At 38.1% G+C, this 27,669-nt stretch overlaps 2 protein-coding genes across 9 annotated transcripts in view; one reads left to right on the top strand and one right to left on the bottom strand.

The window, feature by feature from the left end:
* Positions 1 to 27,669, top strand: part of LOC139119487 (uncharacterized) — a 100,611-nt gene that overhangs the window by 23,405 nt on the left and 49,537 nt on the right. For 2 of the 8 annotated variants that reach the window (XM_070683337.1, XM_070683332.1), the window contains exon 1: positions 25,985 to 26,798. The exons of 4 other annotated variants lie outside the window; for them this stretch is intronic. In XM_070683337.1, coding sequence (XP_070539438.1) covers positions 26,703 to 26,798 — 96 coding nt within the window. In that variant the 5' untranslated portion in view covers positions 25,985 to 26,702. Of the gene's footprint in view, positions 1 to 25,106; positions 25,194 to 25,983; positions 26,799 to 27,669 lie in introns of those variants that run through there. 2 more of the 8 variants (XM_070683335.1, XM_070683333.1) reach the window with 2 other exon arrangements.
* On the bottom strand, positions 9,440 to 14,568 carry LOC139119489 (uncharacterized). Its single transcript, XM_070683339.1, has 2 exons — positions 13,869 to 14,568; positions 9,440 to 12,435 (listed from the first exon to the last, which is right to left on the bottom strand). Exons 1-2 carry the CDS (start codon positions 14,530 to 14,532, stop codon positions 9,557 to 9,559), a joined length of 3,543 nt encoding a protein of 1,180 aa, XP_070539440.1. The 5' UTR covers positions 14,533 to 14,568; the 3' UTR covers positions 9,440 to 9,556.

Here is a 27,669-nt window from a genome sequence, read left to right as displayed (position 1 = left end):
ACCTTTGTAACCATGATAATTAGGGCCTACCACTCCATTAATGCAAAATTGACCAGTAACATTCGTTACTTCAATGGTGTATGCATAAAGTCTTACACACACGAAGGCGTACTTACTTCCAAGTGATATGCAGTATTAATTTTCGATATCGGTAGATTGCAAACGGGTTTTTAAAAAGTTATCAATCACATGGCGGTTTTTGTTACACAAGCGCAGAAAGAGAGTTAAATGACTAAATAATCCGCTCAATGGAGCCTAGTAGTGAAACTTCGATCGTTTTCCTGTCGATACAGTAGAACCAATGTCTATTCTCTATCCATAGTTTTTAAATTATTATTAGAAAGTGGCGTCACGCCCATACTTTAAAATTGTGTATCCTGTTTATATTGCTTATTCGTTTGTGTTAGTATCGTGATGTCACAGACCAACCGGAGGCTTAGGCGAACAAAACGAAATTATATCGGTTCTCGGTGGATGGAGGGACTTTGGGTTGCTCCGACAAACAGGGCCACCTACGATTTTGTTCGTCACCTTCCCGTATCGTATATACACCTTTTAACATTTTCACAAGTTGACAAGACAAATAAATATGTCTGTTAAATGCAGACAAAGAAATAACTGAGTGAACTGTGCGTATACACAGATATACGTAGATGAATACCTCCAACGATGGATAGATACATCCATCCATCTATGCGTACATACATATTACATAGATACATACGTATGTATCTATGACATCCGTCCTTTAGATATGTGAGGACCTTGAATCAGGTATCTTTATGTCACAATACTTAACTTCACTGTCACTACTTTTGAACTCTTGACATGGTGTGTTCCTCAATAGCGAGAAGTACACTGAAATTTACTACATGGAATATTTATGGAAATTTAGAACAGAAAGTTAGAGATAGCAGTTTTTTAAGTAGTTTAGAAAGGTTTGATTTTTTAAGTCTAGTAGAGACAAAAACAAGAGTTGACTCAAATATTAATATTTCAAAATATAGTTATTTTCATTCGGCTAGAACCAAACAACATAGAAAAGCACGCTCACCCTCTGGAGGAGTTGCATTTTATTTTAGAGATATTTTTACTGCTGGTATTACGCAGATGGAAAGTAGTTCTGAAGATTTTATTTGGGTTCGTTTAGATAGTAACTTTTTTAACTTAGATGATGATATCTTTATTTGTACCCTATATTTTAGTCCACAAGGGTCAAGTATTTTTAGCTGGAAAGAGTCAAACCAGTTTCAGCTGTTGGAAAAGATATTGCAAAATTTTCAAAAAGGGGGCAATTATTCTCACTGGAGATTTCAATGCACGTACTAAGAATATACAGGAGGTTGCAATTTATGAACAAGACGACTATCATTTATCAAATGCAGACATTGCTTTCAAAAAACGAAATTCACAGGATATTTCAATGAAAAATTATTATGGTGACCAACTTTTAGATCTGTGCATGGCCACCGATATGGTAATTCTTAATGGGAGATGTATTGGAGACAGTATTGGAAAATTCACCTGTCACCAAAGGCATGGCAGCAGTACTGTGGACTATAGTATCGTCAGTACTAACTTATTTAGCAAAATTCTATTTTTTAAGGTTCACCCACTGAACATTTCTATATCAGATCATTGCCAAACTGAATTTCAGTTACAAACTAACGCCTACTTAAATAATGTAGATACTAATATAAAAATTAATCAAGATAGACGTAGCAATGATTTTACTTTTGTATGGGACAGCGACTCTAGGTATTACTTTATGAAGCATTACATAATCCACACATTGCATCACTCATTAATAATTTTAACAAAACAATTTTGATGCCACAATACAGTCAGTTAATACAGCTTGTGCAATGTTATCAAACATATTCCTACAAACAGCAGGAGCTAGTCTCCATAAACGCATTATAAGGAAAAAAAAGGAACAAAAGGGCAAGAAGTTAAGCACCTCTAGGAAACCAAAGTGGTATACCAATGATCTTGGTAATTTAAAAAATGATGTTTACAAATTATCAACTAAGTTGAGCAGAGACCCATATAATACTGAATTACGGAGCTCGTGCTACAATTTAAAGAAACAATATAAACGTCTAGTTAAAACAAAGAGAAGAGAATTTAAAAGTCAGATTTTAAACAAATTAGACAGCTTGGGGAAATCAAACCCAAATAAGTACTGGGAGCTGATTAATGAGTTGAAATCAGATTCACAAAATAATAGCAGTGAACACACACCAATTGAAAAAGAAAGGTGGTACAGTCATTTTAAGGCACTTAATACAAAGGTAGATTTGCCATTAATAGATGAGAATGTTATGATAGATCAACAGAGGCTGGGAACACAGATATCAGCTTTGGACAAACCCATTTCTGAATTAGAAATTCAAAAAGCCATCAGTACTTTAAAGAACAGGAAAGCCCCAGGTATGGATAAAATAACAAATGAAATGATAAAAGCAAGTAGACATGTATTAATTAAACAAATCAAAACTCTTTTCAACGTAATCTTAGCTAGCGGTCACTTTCCTGATGCATGGAACACAGGCATTATTGTACCGATATATAAAAAAGGAGACAAAAATGACCCGAGAAATTACAGAGGGATAACATTGCTAAGTACAATTAGTAAACTTTTTACTTCAGTTCTAAAACAAAGACTAATTACTCATATTAAAAATGAAAACCTTATAATTAGGGAACAAATTGGCTTTATGCCAGAGTTTAGTACATGTGATCATATATTTGTTTTAAAACAATTACTTACAAAGTATCTGAGTAAGGGGAAATATATTTTTGGCTGTTTCATAGACTTTCAGAAAGCCTTTGATTCAATTTGGCATGTGGGGCTTCTACACAAACTAATAAAGTATGGTATCACAGGGAAATTTTATAACATCATTAAGTCAATTTATTTAAATTCGAAGGGTTGCATTAGGGTGAAAGAGGGACTCACTGAACAGTTTCCCATGGAGAGAGGAATAAGGCAAGGTGACGGCTTAAGCCCACTGCTTTTTAACCTATACATTAATGACATAAAAGATTCGCTTAATTGTGTCAGCAATGACCCACCAACTTTATTACGGAGTACTTTATCATGTCTACTTTATGCAGATGACTTACTTCTACTATCTGAGACACCTACGGGGCTACAGAATGCTATAAATTCAATAGGGCATTATTGTGAAAAATGGCATTTAGGCATAAACATTCTCAAATCAAAAATCATGGTTTTCAACAAATCGGGGGAAAATTTCAACAAATTTAAATTTACTATACATGGTAATGAGTTGGAAAATGTGTCAACATACACTTACCTTGGCATAAAGTTAAATATTACAGGAAAACTAAACAGAGCACAAATTGATTTGAAAAACAGAGCTATGAAGGCATGTTTTAAATTGAGACAGTTACTCTTTGCAGAGTTAAATATTCCAATTAAGGTCCATTTACAAATGTTTGATGCCATGATAAAACCTATTCTGCTATACTGTACAGAAGTATGGACTGCAGACATATGCACAAATGCAAAAACCATACTCACAAACTTAACAAACACAATTGAAAAGTTGCACATTAAATTTTGCAAGTACATACTTAAAGTGAATAACAAAGCATCCAACATAGCATGTCTAATGGAACTGGGTAGATATCCTCTAATTGTTTCAAGCATAACACAAATGGTCAAATATTGGTTAAAAATAAGTAAGAAATCTGATACAACACTGACTCGTGAGGCTTATGATCTGGGTTGTCAACTGGACAATGCACATACAGATAATTGGGTGTCAGGAATTAAACAATCGTTGCTGCTCGTAAATATTGGAGATGCCATGAATGTAAAGATAGAAAATGACAAACACTTTAAACTAATTTCAATGTAAAAGTTAAACAGCTATTTGAAAAATGTGCATTTGAATTGATTCATGATGATACCAGACAAGGGCACCATAAAAATAAACTTCGCACATACAGAGAGTTGAAAAAAGATTTCTCTCTCGAAAGCTACCTTCATGTTATAAAAAACCCAGATCACAGATCAGCCCTGTGCAAGTTACGCATTAGTGCACACATACTACACATAGAAAAGGTAGATATAGAAACCTTGATGTCATAGACAGAGCATGCCCAATTTGCCAAAACAAACAAGTAGAAGATGAGATACATTTTCTTTTTCATTGCAAAGGATACACAGACATTAGACATGATTTTTTCAGTAAACTAAACATTTGTAAAAACGCATTCAGAGGCACACAAGACCTTGTAAGCATCTTTTCAAGGACAGATAAAGCATCACTATGTGAATTGGGAAAATACATACATACATGTTTTAAACTCAGACAAGACAAAATGAAAAGGACAAAGTAAACTATTTATGAACCTTTAATATGTTGACCTCATGTATAGATATTTATATTTATATATATATTATATATACTCTTTCATTGTTGTTTTTGCAAAACCTTTATTGTACTTTATGATCAAGATCCCAACTGGGATACGATTTCAATAAAGGCTTACTTTACTTTACTTTACTTAGATACATACGTACATACAATGTATACAAACATGCATACTCATATCATTGCATGTCGGATACTAAGCTGTTTGGTAACGTGTTCCTTCAAAATTTTATCACGATTGCATGTGTGCGCACAGTCATTATTTATTAGATAGCGAAGTTAAGTAGAATTTCAAAGATATATGTATATCTATCTATGTGTAGACTTATAATGTTCAAGTTCTCTTGTCTCATCCACATTTTTGAAAAATTGGCAACTGGTGAATGACGTCATTTCTTATCTTGCATGGTTGTTGCCGGTTAATAACATGTAGGTAATGGTTTGTTGACCGAGATTACGTTTTGATGTCTGAATCAAAGCATACATGCATAATCGTTCCGTTTCATGACAAGTGAAATTAGACAACCGAATGGGTTGACTATTTTAACCACGGTCGGTCCAGTTTCCAGCCTGAAACTGAAAGTGTTCATTAACTCAAAGCATACCATTATATAAGTACTGTGCTGTAGTACCTCATAACATGAAGGGGAGGAAAGTTTAGCCTATTCCAGTCAAAGGGGGACCAGTGCAGACGATTAATTCTAGCATGAAGGGACGACTAATTGAGACTATTCCAGTCAAGGGGAGTCTGGTCGAGACGATGCCCACATGAAGGGGGACTGGTTGAGAAAATTCCATTCATTTTTCCGGAAACCTTGGAACAAATAATATTTTATTCTTCATTGATACCTGGCCATTCATCTCAACCAGAGTGTCATTATAGTTCATCAACCTCTAACTCACCGTCAGAAGCCTTTTTTTCGGTATCTCTCGTAAATGCTGCTAGGATTGTGGTTCAACCAGCCAGCCGTGTAGCATTGGGACTGTGGTTCAACGAGATACCCATGTAGCATTAGGACTGTGATTCAACGAGCTATCCGTGTAGAATTTATGTGGTTCAACGAGCTAGCCACGTAGCACTAGGACTGTGGTTCTATCAGATAGCCACGTAGCACTAGGACTGTGGTTCATCGAGCTTGTCATGTAGCATTAGGACTGTGATCCAAGGAGCTAGCCACGTACCAATACGGCGATAATTATGAAGAGAATTGATTTTCATCAGATAGTGGTTATCGTTAAATGTGTCGTTGAAGGAAATTGCAGGATAAACTTTACCTTGGATTATAGCTTCCATTGTTGAAATTTCCACTGTACGTGGATCGTTTGATTTTATCGTTAAAGTGAAAATATAACTACCGTTTGTTATCATGCATCCATAGGCTGTGTGTTCGTTTAGGCCTGTCAATCTGATTAACCCTCTGAGTGCTGTGATTTTTCCCAACAAAATTTAGTGTAACATTTTCCAAATTTTTATGAATTTTTCTGCAATTTTTTTCATTAGGGGAAGGCTGCATTAACTTGCATGGTACCTGAAACCCGAGTTCTTGCCTGACCAACTCGGGTGACAAACAGAAGACTTTTAATCCCCAAGGTGTGAATGTTCCATTGTTATGTTTATCTAATCCAGCTGGTGCCATTGTAGTGCCATTGTAGGAAAGGCAGGTCTGTGAAATTGATCCTCTAGGGAAGTCGGGTATTCCTAAGTTAATGGAGGTTTCCCGTAATGTTATAATTTTGGACCAAATGGACATAATAATTCATTTGCTGCGGAATTTTATCAAACTTTTAGCAAAAAGCTGAAAAAATTGAATTGGGTATATTTTACAGAGGCAGCAAAACTTGACTTTGGCGCTCAAAAGTGACGGGTCGGTCCTTTACGCTATCGTATTACCTACGGTCATTTTTTTTCTGTGGTCCTCCCCTTATCCTGATTTTAATCAGATTGGGCTGTGTGTTTGTAGGGCAGTCTGTTTGGCTGTGTGTTTGTAGGCCAGTCTGTTAGCCGGTGTGTTTGTGGGCCAGTCTGTTTGGCTGTGTGTTTGTTTGTTGGCCAGTCTGTTTGGCTGTGTTTGTAGACCAGTCTGGCTGTGTGTTTGTCGGCCAGTCTATTTGGCTGTGTGTTTGTAGGCCAGTCTGTTTGGCTGTTTGTGGGCTAGTCTGTTTGGCTGTATGTTTGTCGGTTAGTCTGTTTGGCTGTGTGTTTGTAGGCCAGTCTGGCTATGTGTTTGTAGGCTAGTCTGTTTCGCTGTATTTTTGTCGGCCAGTCTGTTTGGCCATGTGTTTGTTGGCTAGTCTGTTTTGCTGTGTGTTTGTTGGCCAGTCTGTGAGGCTGTGTGTCTGTAGATCAGTCTGTTTGGCTCTGTGTTTGTAGGCTAGTCTGTTAAGCTGTGAGTTTGCAGGCTAGTCTTTTTGGCTGGGTATTTGTAGGCTAGTCTGTTTGGCTGTGTGTTTGTAGGCCAGTCTGTTCGGCCGTGTATTTGTAGGACAGTCTGTTTGACTGACACTTTGTTCGTCTAGCTAGGTCAGTCTGTTTGAACTGGGAGGTCATAGGTTCTATCGCGCACCATTACCGACGCCCAATGATCGTATTGGTCGTAGCAAGTAACGATTGAGGAATGTACAAGCGTTGAAAACCTGTACAAATTTCGGCCACTTATAAATAAATACTACGAACACGGAGGTAGAAGTGAGACTACTGTCGGAATGAAAATCAACTCTCTGATGAATATTTATCCCTAAATAAGACAGTGACGGCCGTTCCGTTCATTTTTTTAAGTGGAATGTATTCTAATTTACATGAGCACGGATAAAAGGTCGATTGACCTGTCACGGAGAATGGTCGCCCTAACACTTTTAACAGAGGCGTACAAGCTGTGGCGGTTTATTGGCACTATACCACTGCACCTCATCGTGGAGACACTACAGTCTCGATTTTATGGATTAACGTTGTACATAAATTGTACAGGGTTCCGTAGTCTTGATTTCAAAGTATCACCGTGTTCATAGACTTCTTCATCAAACACTGGTAACGAGCATTTTGTATTTATTTAGTGGCTACTCCGCCAGCAGTTAATGCCCACATATCGGATACAAACTCCACACATTCGTTTTGGCTTCCCCGGCACTGTCACTCTTTTCACTTACACTTCACCCTTACAGGAACATTGTCTTTATTTGTTGTCTTTTGGCCTAATTTGCTGTTGGACTATTTTCACAGTTTTACCTCGTCGAATGTACTGCCATTAACCGTAAACTATTGCGTGTTCATCGTTGTTGTCCAATTACATAATACCAATAGACTGGTGACCTTGGGCAATGCCTTCCGTAAACCGAACAGTCGTTCAATTGAAAGTGTCATATAAACAACACACATTCCAGGAATCGTGCAATACTGAGCAAAGACGATGTGCTAGGATGATAGATCTGCTGGCAAAATTATATTACAGGGACTATTTTCTTCGGTAAGTTCTACACTGACACAAGTTTAGCCATTCACCGACTCGGAAGCACGTGTCAGGAAATTCAGCAAAATAGATACACATGCGAAATAGTCACTTAAATGTTGCATATTTTGATTAGTGAGATTTTTGCCGCATAGCTACTGAAGAAATAACGGACGACGCGCTGACCATAACGTTTATTTATGTGCAAGGCCGAGAGGAAAGCCAAAAATTAACGGGCGAGGCTTGCCGAGCCCCTTAATTTGGCTTTCCTCTCGCCCGGGCCCATAAATAAACGTAAATGGTCAGCGCGGAGTCTGTTATTTCAATTATATTATCAACGAACCCCGAAAAAACCGTCAAAATTTACGAAAATTTCCAGTGCGAACGACAACGAGGCCCCAAAACCTGTCAGTGAGTAGTGCGCGCTGCAAAAATTTTGCAAATCCGGAGATTTTTTTGAAAAAAGCGTCTAAACTTGGCCCACAAAAGCTCCATTTTATTTTGTGGTTGATTATGATCTTTGTACAAATCACAATTTTCGTTTTAGCCTGTAAAGTTACTTTGGTTATGATATTATTCATATTCACGGGCATGAAAACAAACCATTACTGTGTATTTGTGGGCAGTCACGTGGTTCAGGTCGACCAATTAAAACGCAATGGACAGGGCATGGTAATATATGACTAACAACACTGGCGTCTCCAAGTATCAATTGTATTAATATCGTTTTATTGAAATTGTCAAACGATCCGTGGTCTGCGAAAATACATCAAATTAAATAAAGCGATAGAACGTATTTTATTCAAACCTTGTCCTGAACAAAAATCAACAAGATAAAAGTGAAGCCGGATTCTTTGCTTGGTTAGCTTTTTGAAGACGGTCGACGATACAGAGTGTTTCAATGCGATTACACATTCACAGTCTTGCCGCTAAATTTTACGCTCATGCACGACTTATCGACCTCACTGTTTATCGTTGCGTAGTGCCTCCTACATATCTTGGCTTTAGTTTTTCAGGAACAGTTCCGTAACCTGTCGATAGACAACCTGCAAGTTAACCAGATATTGTAGACACTGCTTTTGGCGCGAGAGGTTGTCGATCTCTGTTTGTGAAATACTGAAACATTATCTTCTGTATGTTTCTCCGTGTGGCGGGCCTCAACCCCGTTGGCTATTTCGTATCTTCAAGGTCATCGAGTTTTTCGCCAAAGTGTTACGCTATCCGGTCAATGAGCGCCACGACGTAAAATATACCACGGCATGACCCATGTGTATCTGGTCTGTTACGTCTTGTACACATTCAGAAAAAAAAAAACAAAACCCTTGGTCAAAATGCGAAGATCTGGAACACGATAAGTACTGGAGCGTATGAACAGGTGATGCGTCATAATTCATGGTGACGTAAGCATCGTAGTGTCCGTAGTCCAAAGACCACAGACTAATGATAACAGCCATGTAACCCCACGCTGCATAAGGGAGCATTCGTTATTTACGGGGAGGGGGGGGTCGGTGGAATTTAAGTTGTGAGTTGAACGTAAAAAGCAACCCCCCCTCAAAATTACTTTTCTAAAATTTGACCCCCCCTAAATCCATTAATTGTAAAATGTGACCCCCCCCCCAAACAAAAAATTCATGTGATTAGACTTATCAAACTTTGTCAGATATGTGCGTTTGTTTGACATACTACATAATTGACCATAAAAACCTAGTCTACATAGTTCCTTGATTTCCAAGTAGTGCACTGTCTGCCTGATCTTGTTACATGAAAGAGTTCATTTTCGATGACGTCACTGCTATCACTTTCTGAGTCACTTTCCTCTGTATCACCTAATTCCCCTATCACTATATCTACATCTTCTGGTTCACTGTCCTCATCAATCTCATCCTCTTCTTCATCCTCCTCCTCCTCTTTGTCCCTCTCATGGCTTACTTGGAGACTTTCCAGTGTCGTTTGACACAGTTGCCGGCCAATGTGCGCTTCGACTATCTTCAGTTTGTCTTTTTTTAGCATCTTTCTCTCAGATGTCAATTTATGTCTGTCTATGTACATGTCTAGGTCAGAAACTTTCAGCTTCCGTAATTCACTGTTTCTGTATAGTGTATCCCAGTCATGGTTGTCATATTGTCCTGGTTGATCCAAAGCATTTGCTTGGTTCCGCTTCTTCTGCTTCTTCAGCCTAACAGTTTTCAGTGTCTCTAGATGATTTAAGTAGTTAAGGACTACTTTCTCAGGGACTATATACTTCTTGGAGAACTCTCCAACTTTGTCAAGATCAGCAGATGATATTTCTCCTGCATCAAAGAGACGGCGAATTTGAACGCGGGGCTGGTAGTCATCAATTTCACGTTGACTGCCTTCTGTATCCAATGCTGGTAGATTCTTGACTGGTATATAATGGAAGTTTGGGAGTTGTGTGTAATCTGGCATTGGGCTTGGTACATGCTGAAGAGGAGAGCTGACCCAGTCTCTGTCACAACAAAAGTCACATTTATGCCCGAGTCTCTTTATACAGTCAAACTTCAGAAATTCCATGTACAAATCTCCTATTTCATAGTGATCATCAATAAACTGCTGTAATTTCGTGTAATATGCATGGCCAGGAACCATTTTCTTCTGACCTTTAGAAGCAGCTGTAAATCTGTCTAGATATGGCTTGTCAAAGAAAAATTGCCTGTCTTGTTTTGGTGTTACATATGACTTCATGAAATCACCACCAGGTCCTGGGGCATCATCTACTCTGCATGCTAGATCAGTAGCAACTCTGAATGCATTTGATTCCATTGCATTTTCAATTCGAACTGTGTAATCATCCAGTGGTAGTTGCTGAATTTCTTCTGGTGACAAATCCTCAAATGGAGAATGGTAATCCCATTTAATGCCTCCTCCATCAACTAAGGCATTACCAATGGCTGCATTTGTTCTCTCCACTTCGTTGTATGATGAATCTCCCCGTGCTAAATGTAGCCGTGTCATTCTGTCAATATTATGTATGCGTATGCGTTCTGCACTTCGAAATCGAACATCATGGTTGCGAATTCCGACCCCTGGACCAGCATCAGTTAGCTCACATACAATTGGTCGTACAGGTGGTAATCTCATCTCTGTGATTTTGCTCAGTAATGTGTCGCATTGTGATATGAGGTGAGTGTACATTTTCCACAGTTTCAGGCCAGTGAGTTCAGCCAGATCAACTAACATGCCATTTACTGTGTCGTCTATCTCATCCAACTGGTCTAGTAGTTCAGATGTATATGCCTTCTCTTGAGGAGACAACTCATTTTTCTTCTCTTTTGCAGTTGTTTTGGTCAGATGGAGAAATGTCTTGAGATTCATTAGTCTTTCTCTCTCATACTGCTTAAACTGGCAGCCCTCTGTGTTTGTCACGCACATGACATCATCTTTGCATGTTGCATCTTTGAAATGGAAAATTTTGTCATGAGCAAGGGAGCACACTTGGCGGAAAGGCTTTGAGTAGGTTGTTGACTCTACTTCATATAAAGTTGGTTCCATAGAGCGTATTTCCATCTGTTCATTCATCCATGTTGAACCTGATGAACCGATATAGTATTTTGGTCTCATAAAGACAATGCTCTGGTCTTCTCTTGTGGTGAGCTTCTCTTCACTATTGACTAGTGTACATTCTTTAGTCATGATTCGATGTGATGCTGGTGTGATGTTCAATTTTGCTTCAGGAAAATCATATTTTGGCAAAGATCTACCTTTTCCTGTGTCTGATGGTTGGATGATTTTCTGATTGCGAGCCTTATCAAGACCAACACTTGTTCCTGCACGTACATAAGCTTTATCATCTTGACTGATAATAAAGTTAAACTTCCATCGGTCTTTGCATTCCAGACTACCCATCTCGTAGAACAAATTCTTTTTATGTGCCCGTTGGTGGTGTGTGCATTCATTAATGGAGTCTTCACATTTAGGGGGCTTTTTACAACAAAAAAGACCTCTACCGATATGTCTTCGTGCAGCAATACTTCTGATGTTTTTTGGTCTACCTCTGCTGTACAGGGTCGTAGCTGAGCGAATTAGTCGTTTCCCCTCTTTCAATCTCCTGTAGTTGGTCAGAGAAAGAAAATCTGACACTTTTACTCGATGGTTCAGATACATAACCATATCATGCCGTCGACCATGTGCTGATGTCTTTTCTTCTATGCATTTTACTAAAAACTCTTCTTCATCAGTATCCACCTGACGTGGAGCTCCACCACCTAACTTCCGTTTCTTCACTCGATTTTCATCTAGAAGTGAATCTGCTTTCCTTTTCACACTTTGCTTAAATCTTTGTACTGCATATTTGTCATTCTTATCTCGTAGTCTCTTCACATCTCTTAGTCTTTCTTCAAGGACAAGCTGTTTTTCTTGTAAGTCTTTTCTACGTGGTTCTGACAAGATGTCTTTCTTCATCTGGAGCTGCTCTTCAGTCCTCTTAATCTCCTCTTGAATCAGATCAGCTTTTCTCCTCAATCTCAAATTTACCATGTCTTCTGCTGCAATTTTTGCATTTCTAGTTTCTCTGCTAGCCTCTAGTACCTTAGATATTGTATTTACAGCATCTTGTGGTTTTAAGCCTGCAATATATAAAAAAAAAAAAAATAGTAATTTATTTTGTCATTTGTGTATAGAATATGCCTCTAAAAATTTGATCAAAAAATTTGAATATGACAGACATGTATGTTAACAACTGTTGGACAACCATAGATACATATACACAGCAAGAAAACTACAGGCAGATTTCAGTACATGCCTGTAACAGGGTCTGATCAGTATCGTAACAGTCCCCTGAATAACTTTTGTTTCAGGACCTGTGAAATTGGTCAGATATCAGGGGTGTATGGACAGGTCTGAATCAAGCATGGTATTACAGAAATGTTTACAGTGATGTAATTTCTGACTATATCCAGTGCTGTGACCACATGACTGAAACACTGCTGTACAAACAGTGGTGTGTCAGTGTTGAATTTACAGGGCCTAATACAGGGCCTGAAAATGTGTAAGATTTCAGGTGTGTGAATTTTCAGAAAAATGGGTCAGTTTTGTTGAGAGAAATGAATACAGGCATAATTGTGTGTACATTGAAAAAAATTCAAACCCTGTTACAGTTCCGTATTCACATCACTGTGTACAGTTCTGTACATACAGTGATGGAACATGCAGAAATTTCAGGCCATGTCACATCACTGTGTCTACAGCACTGTATATATCCATGTCATCACAGCACTGGCCACAGACCTGTACATCAGCCCCTGTCACAGCAATGGGACGTCTTTGCTGACACAGACCTATACCACACGGTTGTATCAGGGTATGCACAGGGCCTGTTACATGGGTGAAATTTTGTTTGCTGTGTACACATACAACTTGACAGAAGGATGATTCACCTACTTGCATCATAAGTGTACAGGGTATTGCATGGTGTCAATGTTCATTTTGTGTCCACACTTTCATTCTATGCTGGACATACTATGTACATGTATTGCACTGTTATCTTTGGTAGATGTAGGTACATCATACACGGGCAATGGTTTCCTGTTTTTGCCTTTAATTTTGTTAAATGAAAAGTGCATTTTGTCAAACAGCAAAAAGAAAAAGGAATGCATTATGGGAAATTGAAGTCGGTACTGACAATTTGAAAGCTTGTCCCTGCCAAGTATATCTGCCTCATCCATCCTGTAAAATGTCATTTTGATGAAAATTTGACCAACCACCTATTTTAAACCTTTCAATAGATTCCACAACACTCAAAATTTTACCCAAAACTTGAAAAAAGTTTATGTTTGTGACTATCTTTGTTTGATGTGTTATACATAAATTGCAGGTATTGCTGAATTTCACTGATTTAACCTGATAATGGCAATATGATGCAATCATTTTGGTCCCTTCATTATCAAACAATTTTCCTTGATTCAGCATGCAGAGTTAGGGTAGGGTCTATAAATTCTATGGTTTCCAGCAAATTGTATTTTTCTGAAAAAATAGTTTGCTATAGAGAATATGAACTTACCAAGATCATAAATCTGGCTTCGACTCTTCTCACAGGCTAGCAGTGCCCTCACACACATTCTGTCATATTCGGTATCCATGGATTCGATGATACCATGTACAATATCAGCATTCAGATATTGACGTTGATCCGTAAATTGTTCAGATGCATTGTTTACAAACGCTTCTAAAAAGTTCACTAATCCAGTTCCATGGGGTTTCAGAACAATAAACCTCCGATTCAAGTGTTCAGTCCATATCACACATACGCACAAGCCGTGTACAGGGTGTATGAGCGAATCACGAAAATTATCACGATTTGGCTCAATTTCATGATATCCGCTGTACAAATGGTAAGCTTCATCGAATTCGAGGAAACCACTAGGTTCACTTCCATCTTCACGGGATGTCAGAGAGAGAAGAACTGCAATCAATCCCTCCAGTTTCTCTGATTTGGTTCGGGACTTGCAAACTGCCAATAGCCCTTCAAGCCTAGCAAGGTTGTTTTCAAGACTGCATGTTTGCAGTGATACAAGAATCTCTCTGTTAACTCGAGCAGAGCTCCTATTATCCGATCGCCTCTCACTCCATGATTTGGAAGCTTCACTTGCCTTGGAAACTGTTTCTCTCTTGTCTGAATCATGGTGGTCGAGTACGCCGTTGTCAGTGTTTTCAGCCATGGCCATGTGAAGTGTGTGTGTGTGTTCGGTATTTCAACTAGCCATGGTCAAAGTTCAGTGCTCATGTGCAAATAAGAAGTAGAGGTCAAAGTTCGTACTTTTAACATTGATCACACAGCACATGCTATGCGTGGTGTATGGATACTTTGATGTTAAAATGGCATTCCTTGCTTGGTGCAAGAGACATCATATTGAGAAACTTCATCACATTTTGTTAGATCTTGGATATGATTCTGAAGAAACTCTCTATGAAACAATCAACTCCAAGAAAGAACTTTATCAAATTTTCCATCGTGCTATTCCTTTGCCTGGTCACAGAGCAAAACTGTGGTTAGCATTGACAAGGTCAAAGGGAAGTTCGACGGTCAACACAACAGCTGACGAGCCACAATCATCATCTGAAGAATGGAAAAATAAGCTCTATGGATATGTACCATACGCTCGCCATGAAGACACAAAATTCTTCAACAGAGTTTTGCAAAAATTATATAATATGGTGAGTTTCTGTTTTAAAATATACCATAGGTTATTTTTGTAAGAGTATCATCCATTGTGTACTCTGGTGCTATGAAACAAATATTAAACACTGAAAAATAATAGTAGCTTAATGTCAGCAATTTATTTGGTTCTTGTACAGTAATTAACTGTTTTTAAAAACACTGTAGCACCAGCTGAATCTGAAACATTAATCATAAACACCAGCCACAATTGCAATACAAATAACAGAAAGTCGTGAATCACCACATTACTACAACAGTGGTGAATGATGAATGTTTTAATATCAAATTTACAATTGGTTTAAATTAAGAGGAGACTGATTGGCAACTGTATACATGTAATTAGAGATAAAATACAATATCGCAAAATCCTTTGTCAATGACTGACGAAGGGTTGAACCAAAACCGTTTGCTTTTAATCTCTCTTTCAATATGTTTTTGTCGCTGTTTTCCAGTATTGTATTTTATCAATTTTATCCTGCTCTGGTGCAGTTTTTACATCTACATGTAATTTGGCATGTATTTTAGCCTAACAGTGAAAACTACAATGCAAACAATAATCTGGTCTTTTGTTCCTACATATTAGCATTAATTTCTACACTTTGTATTTGCTTTCATTTTCATAGGTTCATGATATGATTCCCTATCCAGACAGCTTCCGCAACAAATTCAATGTTGAAAAGATCAGATTATGGAAGTTTGAAAAAGATCTGACAAGTGCACAAAGGTCTGTCAAGTTTGTAGAAAGTGATAACCCTGCTGCCTGTGGTGTACTGCTTGGAGGAGGCCAATTGGTTCCACATTCCACAGTGGTTATAACTCAGAATATAGAGAGATTGAAGTCAGTGATTGTGAAACTTGAGGAGATGGAACAATGCATTTTACAGGATGAAGCCAGAATATATGACAGTAGGGGGAATTTAAAATGCAATCACTATTCATTCAACCATCATTTGAATGATGAATACTTGCATAAGTGTCGCACTGAACTTGAATATGGCAGGGAACTCACTAAAAAACTCTCTGATCTGCTACAAAAATCAAGAGAAACTTTTAGATGTTCATTTTCGAGAATGAAAACCCCTGCCAGATCGAAGAAAGAAAATAAAAGAAAGGCCAGACAGAGGAAAGTGCAATCGCTGAAGCGCCGTGTAGAGACTCTCTACAATAAGATTATCATGTCAGAATTCCACCCTTTTGATACCGGTATACCAGCCCCAGCCACCATGGTACTAATTGGCAATGTTTCTTCTGTAAATGCATCAGAAGCCAAATTGCTAGTTCCAATGTACAACTTGAACTACATTGACGAACACTCATTCAAATTAATTTTTGACAACTTACCGAGTGATACAAAACAAACAATTGACCTGAGTGAACTCGATAGTGAAAGTGACACGTCAGAACAAAGTGGTTCACAAGACGCACTTAAACTTTCCAAACCTGAAGTTGACAGTCAAAGCGACTCTTCAGAACTGAGTGGTAGAACAGACGCAGTTTACTCCGGTGAACTGGAGAGTCAGAGTGACTCGTCAGAATAACTGATTATGAAATAATTAGACAAAGTGTATATTGTTTCTTGATGTTCTGAATCAAAGATACTAATATTAGCCTGAAATCTTTGGCTACCTTTTCATCATTCTAGTTCAGTGAAACAGCTGTAGTTTCTTCTCCCACTTTTCATAGCATATTGTTGAACACTCAATATATCTATAGTTGAGAAATTAGAGCTATCTTTCAAGTTTTCAAAGAGTTTTCAAAGTGACGTATGTCATAATATTGCCATGACACAATCTGAATCTTTTATTGTTGTGATCGAAAGTGTTTTTACTTGTTATCAGCTGATCAGACAGAATAAAGACGTGTTCGTATTCTGTTTTATACACGTTTCCGTCAATTCTGGTGTTTTTTGCTGTAATTCCATACATACCTGTTGTAAAAATTGACCCCCCCTCAACCATTGATTATAAAATTTGACCCCCCTCAAAACCTGCTTCGTAAAAGTCAACCCCCCCTGATTTCCACCAACCCCCCCTCCCCGTAAATAACGAATGCTCCCTAATGACTGAATTCTCTCACCGAAGACGTTTACTCGCACTGAACACAACGCCGCTCGGCGTTGTGTCTCACTTGCACACTACCCTATTTCACATTTTTACACACTACGAGAACGATAATCTTGCACATCGACATGTGTGGACGTCATCGAAAAAGAACGGCAGCTTCTGCTATTTGCCGCATAGTAAATTTGAATTCATACATGTTCATCACCATAGTAAATCAAATCACCGGATCCTATGCGTCACGTTGACGCAAACATTACTTGCGTTAGTATGGTGTGAGTAATCTCCATGAATTGACTGATCGACGGGATCTACAAATGTCACTCGTTAGTCTGGTGACCTTTAACCTGTTTCCGGACGTCATTTTCTCCGTGGGGAGAGATTATAGCGGACGTGTTAGAAAGTCAAATTACGGCGTATTATCTTATTTTAGACACGCTCCTCAAAACACGCGGCATCGCCATGATGGCTATCGATGGGAAGTCGGCTGAGACTGATAGAGAAGAATAGAGACACAATATCATAATGTGGTGTTCCAACGAAACGAAAGACTGCCTTACTCCCCGTCTATGATAAATGACTCCAGGCTGTTATTCTAAGGTCGATGATCTTACAGGAAACGACGATTACGAGACAAACATATTCAGTGTTGATATTATTACAGCTCGTACATGCATGTATATGTAAATTTGTAGTATAATGTATGTAAATATGTAACACGAATATTATATATATATATATATATATATATATATTATATATATATATATATATATATATATATATATAAACAAATTACTTCAAGTACAAAGTAATGAAGTCTATTACTTAAGTTTCTTGCAGCATGCAATCTTCTATCTGAGGATTGCATAAAACTTAAGTAATAGATTTCATTACTTTGTACTTGAAGTAATTTGTTTATTTATAACGCTCTGCTTAGCATCGAGCTCTGTAATTTCCCATGAGGATATCTGTATACTGGGATATATATATATATATATATATATATATATATATATATATATATATATATATATATATATTATATATATATATATATATATATATATATATATATACACCGTACTCTCTGTGCCCAAGTTCAGAGGTTGCCTATATATATATATATATATATATATATATATATATATATATATATATATATATATATATATATATATATATATATATATATATATATACACACCGCACTCTCTGTGCCCCAGTTCAGAGGTTGCCATAAAGCCATTATGGTGATAACCGGGAGGGTACATTGTATACATTTTGTGTATATATATATATATATATATATATATATATATATATATATATATATATATATATATATATATATATATATATATATATATATACACACACACACACATATATATACGTGTGTGTGTGTGTTTGTTTGTGTGTGTCCATGTACTGCTATATGTGTATGGAGAAAGGAGGGCTTCCTTGTTCCTTGTAACCCTTCTCTTAAGGATTTGCAGCATACTCCTACCGTTCGTATTCAGCTGAAGAACGCAATACCACGCGTGTATTCACTGGTTAGACAGTCCTCCTCACGTTGACTAGTGTGTTCGTATGTTGATCATCATCCAAATGTCCATCGATAGTGCATAAACTAGAGTCTGTGTTATGAATGTCGAAATTATTCATAATAAAGTTTACTGGTTTTGAACTTGAATTTACAACATTTCAGGAAAATCTTTCGGCATAGGCAGATTTCAACAATATTCATCCGGCAACAAAATAATGAAAATTATGATGAACTGTCAGTATTCTAACAAGAACCGATCAAGTAGTTAATGAACCATCAACAAGAACAGTGGACACCTTCCTTGTATATATTTTTAATAGACGACTACAGAGGAATATGACGATGTATTGAACACTTGCTATCAAAGCCATTGATACCGAAACAGGATCACGGTCAAGCTGATTGCACGGCCATGCATGGTACGGTCGCTGGTTGTAGTTCTGAGCATTGTTATAAACACGGTATCATTTTTAAAACGGTGTAAAATAAAAAGTGTGTACATTTTCGCGTTGGTCTTCGATTGCTACAAAGTAACTGTATTAAAATTGCTGGCTGTCGAAACAAACTAGAGTAAAAATTTCAATTGCCCTCAGTTTAACTTACAGCCATTGGTCACAGAATAATCTTTTCTAGTGAGAGTAAAGAACTGTCCTGTCAATCAGTTGAACGAATGAGATCGCCACAGCTTTAAGTCATTTTAGAAAGTGTTCAAACTGCAGGAAACAGAAAAACTCAAAAAATGTTGACAGCAAAATTATAACTTTATATCATATATTACGTCAGATGTGCTGACAATTCATCGGGTCAAAATCAAGGACATAGGTTGTTCAGAATATAACCTATCTGTCATTGCTTGTTGGCCAGCGCTCGTTCATGAAATGTATGTCATGGCGCGGTCTGACTGCATGGTCACGACATTTTACCATCGAACTTTGACCCCATGACGTTTACCCGCCCTCTCATACGTTTACCACAATGTGTTGAGCGCGCGAACGATTAAATAGTTTTCAGTTTTACTCATCTTTTGAAAGTATGACAAAATAAACACATGGCTTGGCAGTTGCTACTTGTGCAAGTTCTTGGCTTTGTGGAAAAGAACTATGAGAGACGCCGTGTTCACGGTGAAGACGGCGTCAACTTAGCGGAACGTATGACGACTATCTGTGAACATTTCACCGTTCAATGCTCACAAACTCTCTTCCTGCCATTTGACACTTGCTGCATAGAGGACTAAATTTAGCTCGTACAAATTTATGTACCAATGTGTGTCACGAGAATCGACGAATGACGTCGTTGAAACAGCCATTTACCTAATAGGTGATTCGAAAATAAGCAATAACTTGCATGGTAAACGGAACACTGATATTGTCACGAAATTTGACGAAATAAATTAATATTTCATGTTTAACACTCGCACGATAACGATAGCATACCGGATAAGCTCAATTTCCAAAGATAAGACATGCCATGATGTCGTGTAGATCATGTTAATTATGTAAACATGAAGGGCTCTCATATGTGCTATTTGATAGAAAGCATGACCTATATTGTGATTAATGGTCGCAGCCTTCGAGAAATAGAACTATTTGCCGCATTATGCGTGCGACCTTGAACTGTTCTCAACCCTTCAGTCTCGTTATCGCGTTTAACGCTGTCGATGGAAGCTGGTAGACGCGCATGCGCCGCTAGGCCCTCATTCGACAAAAAAACGCAAAAATGTGATGTGCCCGTGTCTCACCGAACGAGAGCGAGGCGGGACGATATGGCTTTGTGCCAAAATACCGTGACTTTTCTGTAGTCGTCCACATACATTGTGTGTGCCGTATTTTACATGATAAATGTGAAAGTTTTCAGTTTCTCTTTTTGTGACCCTTCGAGAAGACTATTGAATTGAGTTTGTTCACGAAAAGGCATCGGTTCTTGTTCTAGTGTGATGTCAATTTTATCAGTCATAAAATACAGAGATTGTAACAACAAGACTAAAACGTGGATAGCTGCTCACAGAATAACGACAAAGACGTAATCACAGAGAATATTCTCTGTTTCGGTAGCTTACAAAATTGTCTTTCAGATATTTTTGTTTTGTTTTAATTCATTTGTTGACCCATATCCATGAAAAACGCTTCAATGTTAAAATATTTGAAAGATTTTGATCTTCTAAAGCCCACAACGAAGCAGCCTAGCTTACCACATACACTAGACATATCGAGAGTCAGTGGGTATATTTTTAACTTTTTCGCTTGTGGTGTATGGGATAGCTTCGAGGACATCAGGAACAAATATGTAAATGGACGTAATTTTTTTATCAATGCCCTTGCAGGTGTACTTGCATCGTTTTGCTCAATGTCGTTGGGCCACGGTACCTTCACGTGGTTGGACATCAAAGTGTTGCCAATTTCAAATCTGTCACCACTATTATGGCTTATGGATTGTCATTCATTCTGTGATATGTGTACACGAAATTCATTCAGACTAGAATCATCAAATGATACAGAACAGTTTCAGGGGGTCGTCATTTTGCAATACGCAGCGCTTATTTGGTAGGTCATAAATTTTTCAGGCGATGAATGGAAGTCTGTGTTCAACGAAACAGCGCATGCGCGCAGTTTCATTTCTGCAACGTTTTTGGACGAATACCTTAGACGGAACAGTTGTAGCTGTCACTATTCTCCAGCACATAATTTTATTGAATACCAATGCAGGAAACATGTGTATTTCCACGAATTCCACGTTTTAATTATCAGGCCAACCGGGAAGGTCAATCTAACTTCCTACTCCATGAACAACAGTTCGATGCTTCCTGATAAGCTTACTTTCACGCCGCGTTCAAAACTGTCATATCATCAAATTCAACTATCTATCTAATCCATCCGCCCATTTTGAAGTTTGAAGTTGTTCTCCTCATTCTGAAATCCCCAAATCAATAAATACACATTTTACAACCAAACAGTAGAGTGATGGGAGTTGAGTCCATGATTTCAACAGCATAACGAAATTACTCTGATAAATCCAACTGCATGTGCGAAATGTCCTGGGAAAATTTATCCAATGGTTCAAATCTCTTTTCACTAACCAAGCGCACATCGTTCATGTAGAAACAGTAAATTTGCAAAAAATTAGAATTATTCAAGCGTGTCAACAATTATGTCATAAACCGAACAAAAGCAAACAAATAGCATGGTAGACATTTTAGTTACATGGGTCAAAAGGCTCAAACATGTTTTTAGCTATGTGAGATATTTGATTACACATGCCACCAGCGTGCCGTGTCTGGTTTGTAGTCAGTGTAAGATACATTTTTCATGTTTCTCCCGATTACAAATGAACCGTCACAAGGATCAGTATGTATTTTTGTTGAAATTCAACATCGTACTCCTCCACACATGTTGCAGTGGTCACGTGCATGCAGAGGAAATATCAATTAGAGAAAAATAGTCCCAGCGTATATGTTGGTTGTTCACCACAAGCTTACGCCCTACTTTTCAACCCGAGTTTCTTGGAAATCAAGGCGTTATTGCCATTCTGGTCGAAACCGAAAAAAAAGATGAAAAAAATAGAACGCGTTAATATGGCTAGTTAATGAACAGCTATCTCCAACAACAATTACTGTGAAATCCCTATAAACATGTTAAATGTGACCCTTTTTTTTGCAAAGCAGGAAATGTGTGTCACTCGGCCGAACATTTGGTTGTACGAATGCACCTCCGCACGAAATCTAAACAGAGCCTTTAAATACTCCTACTTGAAACCCACTTTATCCTTTCTTGGAAAAGATGAATATTTTCATTTTGTCGCCCACGCAGACGACCATCGAACTGAATAAAAGAACCTGTTTATCGTGAACATTGGTTCCAAATAGTAATTTTGTAGGTCATTCCATGTAGCTGTGAGCAACACTCAAGTAGGGACCAAGAATATCGCCCGATACTGGATCACAAAGAGTGAAGATACAATATCATCATTAACATAACATAACGACCAATACCGTTCCCCATAGATGCCATTTATCCATTGTGCTGTAAATGCATAACATGGTAAATTAGAATTTCTAGGAAAACTTTTAAGAAGAGATTTTGACAGTATGGATTATCTGTTCTAGATTTCCGGTTAACGCTGTTCTTTATGTCTCAGCAGTCGGCATCCTCATCCCCGTTTCCATAGCCACTGTCTGATGAAACATCGACTGGCTAAGACTGAGGTTCAAGATGAATTACATTCTGATCGTTCCCACTGCCTTAGATCATTTAATAAGATTATAATCATCGATGTCGTTTTTGAAAGAAATTAGAAGATTATGATCATCGATGCTGTTTTGAAAAACGTGATCAGCGTTTTGTTTGCACTTTTTGCTGTCGTCCCATTGTAGGGGTTTAATTTCGACCTTTCTACTCCGACATATTTTCCGGAAAATCGTTCAAATTGTCCAACTACCAATATAACTGGTCCAATAATCATTTCCATTCAAGGTAATACATTACCAGGTCCATGGGACATTTGTGATTTACAAATTTAAGTAGGACCATCTGAACCACTGATAGTTAGTGGTGGTACCAGGTGTCCGGAATGGGTAAGCGTACCCTGCTAGCATGCTACACCCGTCAGGATTGGTCCCAAAATTGTCTAATATTGTATGAAAAGATACAGGATATGAATCACTGTAATAAGTCAAAGCCGGGAATGCTGTCGTTAATCATTTGAGTGACCGACGTGTCATATTTGGCCACAATGTCGTCATATCGGCCGTAGAACTTTTTGAAAGTCCTAACGAGTCTTTTCGTTGTGTATCCTTGTCTCAGTAATTTTGATGCCAATGAGCTGTGTCTCAGTTGAAAATCAGTGTAGGAATCACAAACCCTACAATACCTGAGAAGTTGAGACACGTACACACCATAAGCAGGTGCAGATGGAATATTACTTGACAAGTGGGGATAATTTATGATTTCAAAATCGAAATCATCCCTTTTGTCATACAGTTTAGTGTGTAGCCCATTAGTACCCACTTGTAGGAACAGATCAAGATATGAAGCAGAGTTCCTACCCTCTGTTGTTTCTTTGATATCTAACTCATCAGGGTAAATATGATGTAAGTAATTTGATATGTCTGGATTGTCTTGACTAATCAGATCATCGATATATCTCTGCGTGTTGTTAAAACGCCTTGCAAGTTTTTAGACCCTGCTTTGTGGAGAGATTGTAGGAACTCTGCTTCATATGAATACAGAAATAAGTTTGCAAGAAGGGGTGCACAATTTGTACCCATTGGTATGCCGATAGATTGTTGAAATGTCATACTAAACTTAACAAATATGTTGTCGATTAAGAAATTAAGCATTTTAATAATTTCTTCATCTGTGTATTTGTGCTGGGTATCCATGTTGTTACTGAAATAACCTGTCCTATGTTTGATGGTACTGTATTGGTACCTTCTACTGCCATTTCTTATGCAGGAAAGCTTGTTTAACAAGATATGACAGCCTTGTTTTAAGTTTATCGTGGGGAATTGTGGTGTATAATGTGGAAAAGTCAAATGTTCGGATTGAGCTGAACTTGTTTTTCTTGACTTTTAAATCAAGCAACAATTCCTTCGAATTTTTTAGTATCCACATTTGATTCAACCCACTTGTTTCATACACTTTGTCACAATATCGAAAAAGCCCATTTTTGATGGTTGTTAAAATTATAGTCAATAATTGTGACAGATGTTTGGTAGTGCAGTTGCTTGATCCTGCAATAAAACGTTGCTTGTAAGGGTTCTTGTGCAGTTTAGGTATCCAATACAACATAGACAGTTTTTTGTCCTTCTCTTTCAAAGGAATGCCAGATTCATTGAGCACAGATGACTGGTTTGAAAAAATGTCTTCATTAGTGAGAGAGGAAAGAGTGTAGGTTGTATTACTCTTATCAGAATGAAGGTTTAATTCATCTATTATACAATGGATATAATAATTCCGACAGACAAAGATAATGTTGTTTGAAGCTTTGTCTGCAGGAACTAAAACATATTCGTTGTGTAAAGCATCGAGGCATGCTTTGACCGATGGGCCATCTAATATTGAGGAAGTATTTACATCTTTACTGTGAGAACGGAAATGTGAAATACGTGGTTTTAATTTATCTCTGACTTTGCTCAGCCAGTCAGAGAGGCATTCCACATCAACTTCCTCAACTGAAGCCCACTGTCTTGCATATTTAACGGCGGCATCCATGATAATTCTGAAATTAGATTTCCAATTGATCTTTTGTGGCTCTCGATATTTTGGGCCATATTGAAAGAGTTGCCGAAGTTTACTGTTGGTAATGATGGTCAGGTCACCAGTTATTATGTGACCAAGTGGTTTATAACAAAAGGGGGATGACAAGCAATTGCAAGTTCTGCTGTTGTTTACCAAACGTTGCAGCTTGTAAATGTTAAACGATAGTTCTGCCTGCACTTCCCGCCAAATATGTAAATTGATCGGACAGGTTAATTAAATGGAACGTGCAAGTTCACTCGCTCGTCTTAGTGTCAATAACTGCGGTATCTGGTCAGTGTAAGGCTTTCTGTTACATGGTATGTAGGTGAGTAGCATTTAAGGTTACATAGATCATACATTACAAGGATTAATGCATGATTCATATTCATGAAGCACGCAAGAAGGATGTGTCATCGACTAGGGCTAAGATTGCATAGAATTTCTTTCACGGCTTACGTACGTAACGATGTCGATCGATGTGGCTAGGGATGGGGTTAATTCAACACGCTACAGGTACCGGGCGACTGCTCTTAAAAGCGTCTCCTGTGTTGCGTCGAACAAAAAAATAAAGCACGGACATTTTGCCCATAGCATGCTGACAAATTCCAAGAAATCGTGTGATCAAGTTTTCTTGGAAAATGTACTTTTTCGTGGAATTTACAACAAAGGATACTATTGACTCCTACGAAGTGTTGTCTGTTACCGAGGACAAAGTTTAAAATGGAGGTAACCTCCATAGGTCAAATAGGAGTGGTTTTTTGTCGTTTTATCGAAAGGACGCGGTCTTAACTGTAGCAACAAGCGACGAAATTCATAAGACGGCTGTGCTGTCGCAAACCAGAAAAAGCAAAACGTTTTGCAAAGGTGGAAATTGGTAGAAAATTTTGACAATGCATCGATGTCAAATGATTTTACTTTGCTGTCCATTAATGAATCCTCCATCTTGCTTCGTGACCACCCAGGGAAAAGTTCATTGCACTCATTTCAGGCGAACCGCTTGTTTACGCATGTGCTTTCAGGTCGGTCAACGCGGCGCTTTCTTTCTTCCCTGTACAGTGAATACAACCCGCGTAGTGATATCTTCATGAGATTGAGTGTTGTGCCACCGTATTGTTGCTTTCTCTCGCAGTAGTTTCGAGGGTTCACGGTTTCGAATCGTTTCGTTCTCATTTTGTATCCGTGACCAATCCTGAAGATTTTCATGCCATTCACAAGATATTGTTACCATTTAGAATTTGTGCCGAACCCGTTTCATTTTTGAGTCAGGGAAATCTGATTGGCAAAGGTGGAAAAAGAGGCGATCTGATTGTCCGTGAAACGAAGCTCGTAGCGTTCATCAGACGAAAATGGAATTGCTTCAAGATCTGTGTCGTGTTGACCAACAGGAATAACGACGTACATATCGATGATCTTCAAGACGTTCCGATAATCTTCAAGACGTCCCGGTGATCTTCAAGACTATCCAAGCTTTACAACAGTTTAAACATCATCTCTAGTGCTTGATGGATATTCGCCCTCGATTGTTTCTTCAACTCAACACAATATCTAACCGTTGTTTCCAAACTTGTACTGTGTAACAACCGAATACCAATAGTGCACAATATCGACTTTTAGCCGGACCTTTTAAATCTTACGAGCTGATCTAAATTTGCCTCTGAGGAATCCTAATCTCCAAAGAATTGTCACTTCACTGATTTTTAAAAACATTAACTGTCGGCAGCAGGCGAGATTTACGAATATTTTACCTAGTTTCATTTTGACTGAAAGCTACTGCGGATAACGACAGAAAATATCGCCGCCAAGACACCACAATCGCAAGCTGCAAAACGTGACAATGATCTCGGTGTTGAAGCAGGGAATACGTGACCGCTCTCCATTCACATGGAAACACGAAAACTGCGGTCGTTCTTCATACCGCCTCACCCTATGGGTATGTAAGCTTATAGCATTTTTGGGTCGTGAGGGTCGATGAGCCATTTTTGACCCTTCGGAATTGACATTTTCAAGGATAGCACAGAAAACGGAATATTTGAAGTTGTTAAGTTGGTATGCTACAAATATTACAGTGATGAATACACTGTGAATATGAATACAGTAACAAGCACAACATAATTTCACATTTCTTCTAATTTTACCTTCCTTGCTCAGTATTTCGTGACTTGATTTCAATCAGCCGAAAGGTCACTGTGAGTTTGGAAATTGACTTTGTATTCATACGGCATTTTGCGTTCATTTAAGTTTATTATAAGCAAAGCGTGATCAAGTCCCGTTTTACCTTTAATGACGTCAATGGCAAGAGAACGGGCTGCCCAAGCGTTACGGTCATGCACTTTGGTTTGGTTTTGATGCCAAAACCATCGACGTTCAGTGATTTATGCAAAGGCACAGATAATGATGTCGCTAACCTGCGCATGATAATTAGACCATGGGTGTCCAATTTTCCAGCTTGGAACCGAAACTTTCGTTGAAGCCAACGTTCGACAGCATTTTGAGTGACTAACTTACTAACAAAGGACATTCACTACAAAGGACTAGTAGCTGTAACTCTTAGTGATGTCATCTTTTCCACTATATTTATTTGTTTAAAGTGCATAGTTATTGTTCACAAATGATTTCTGGTCCGGACTATTGTAAACAATAACAATACATTCTATACGTGTAGACACTGTGCTGAAAAGCTAAATAGTATGTGTATTGACATGCTTTGGGGAGTAGAACAAGAACTTGTAATTGACATACAAAACAAAAAAAAGTAAGACAAAAGTCATCAAAACTTGGAGCTACTTGCCCTTCAAGCTTAA

This window comes from Ptychodera flava, chromosome 19 (assembly GCF_041260155.1).
Source record: "Ptychodera flava strain L36383 chromosome 19, AS_Pfla_20210202, whole genome shotgun sequence".
In the NCBI taxonomy this organism is placed as follows: domain Eukaryota; kingdom Metazoa; phylum Hemichordata; class Enteropneusta; family Ptychoderidae; genus Ptychodera; species Ptychodera flava.
Note: the sequence above shows the minus strand (reverse complement) of the source record. Positions and strands in the feature narration are given on the sequence as shown.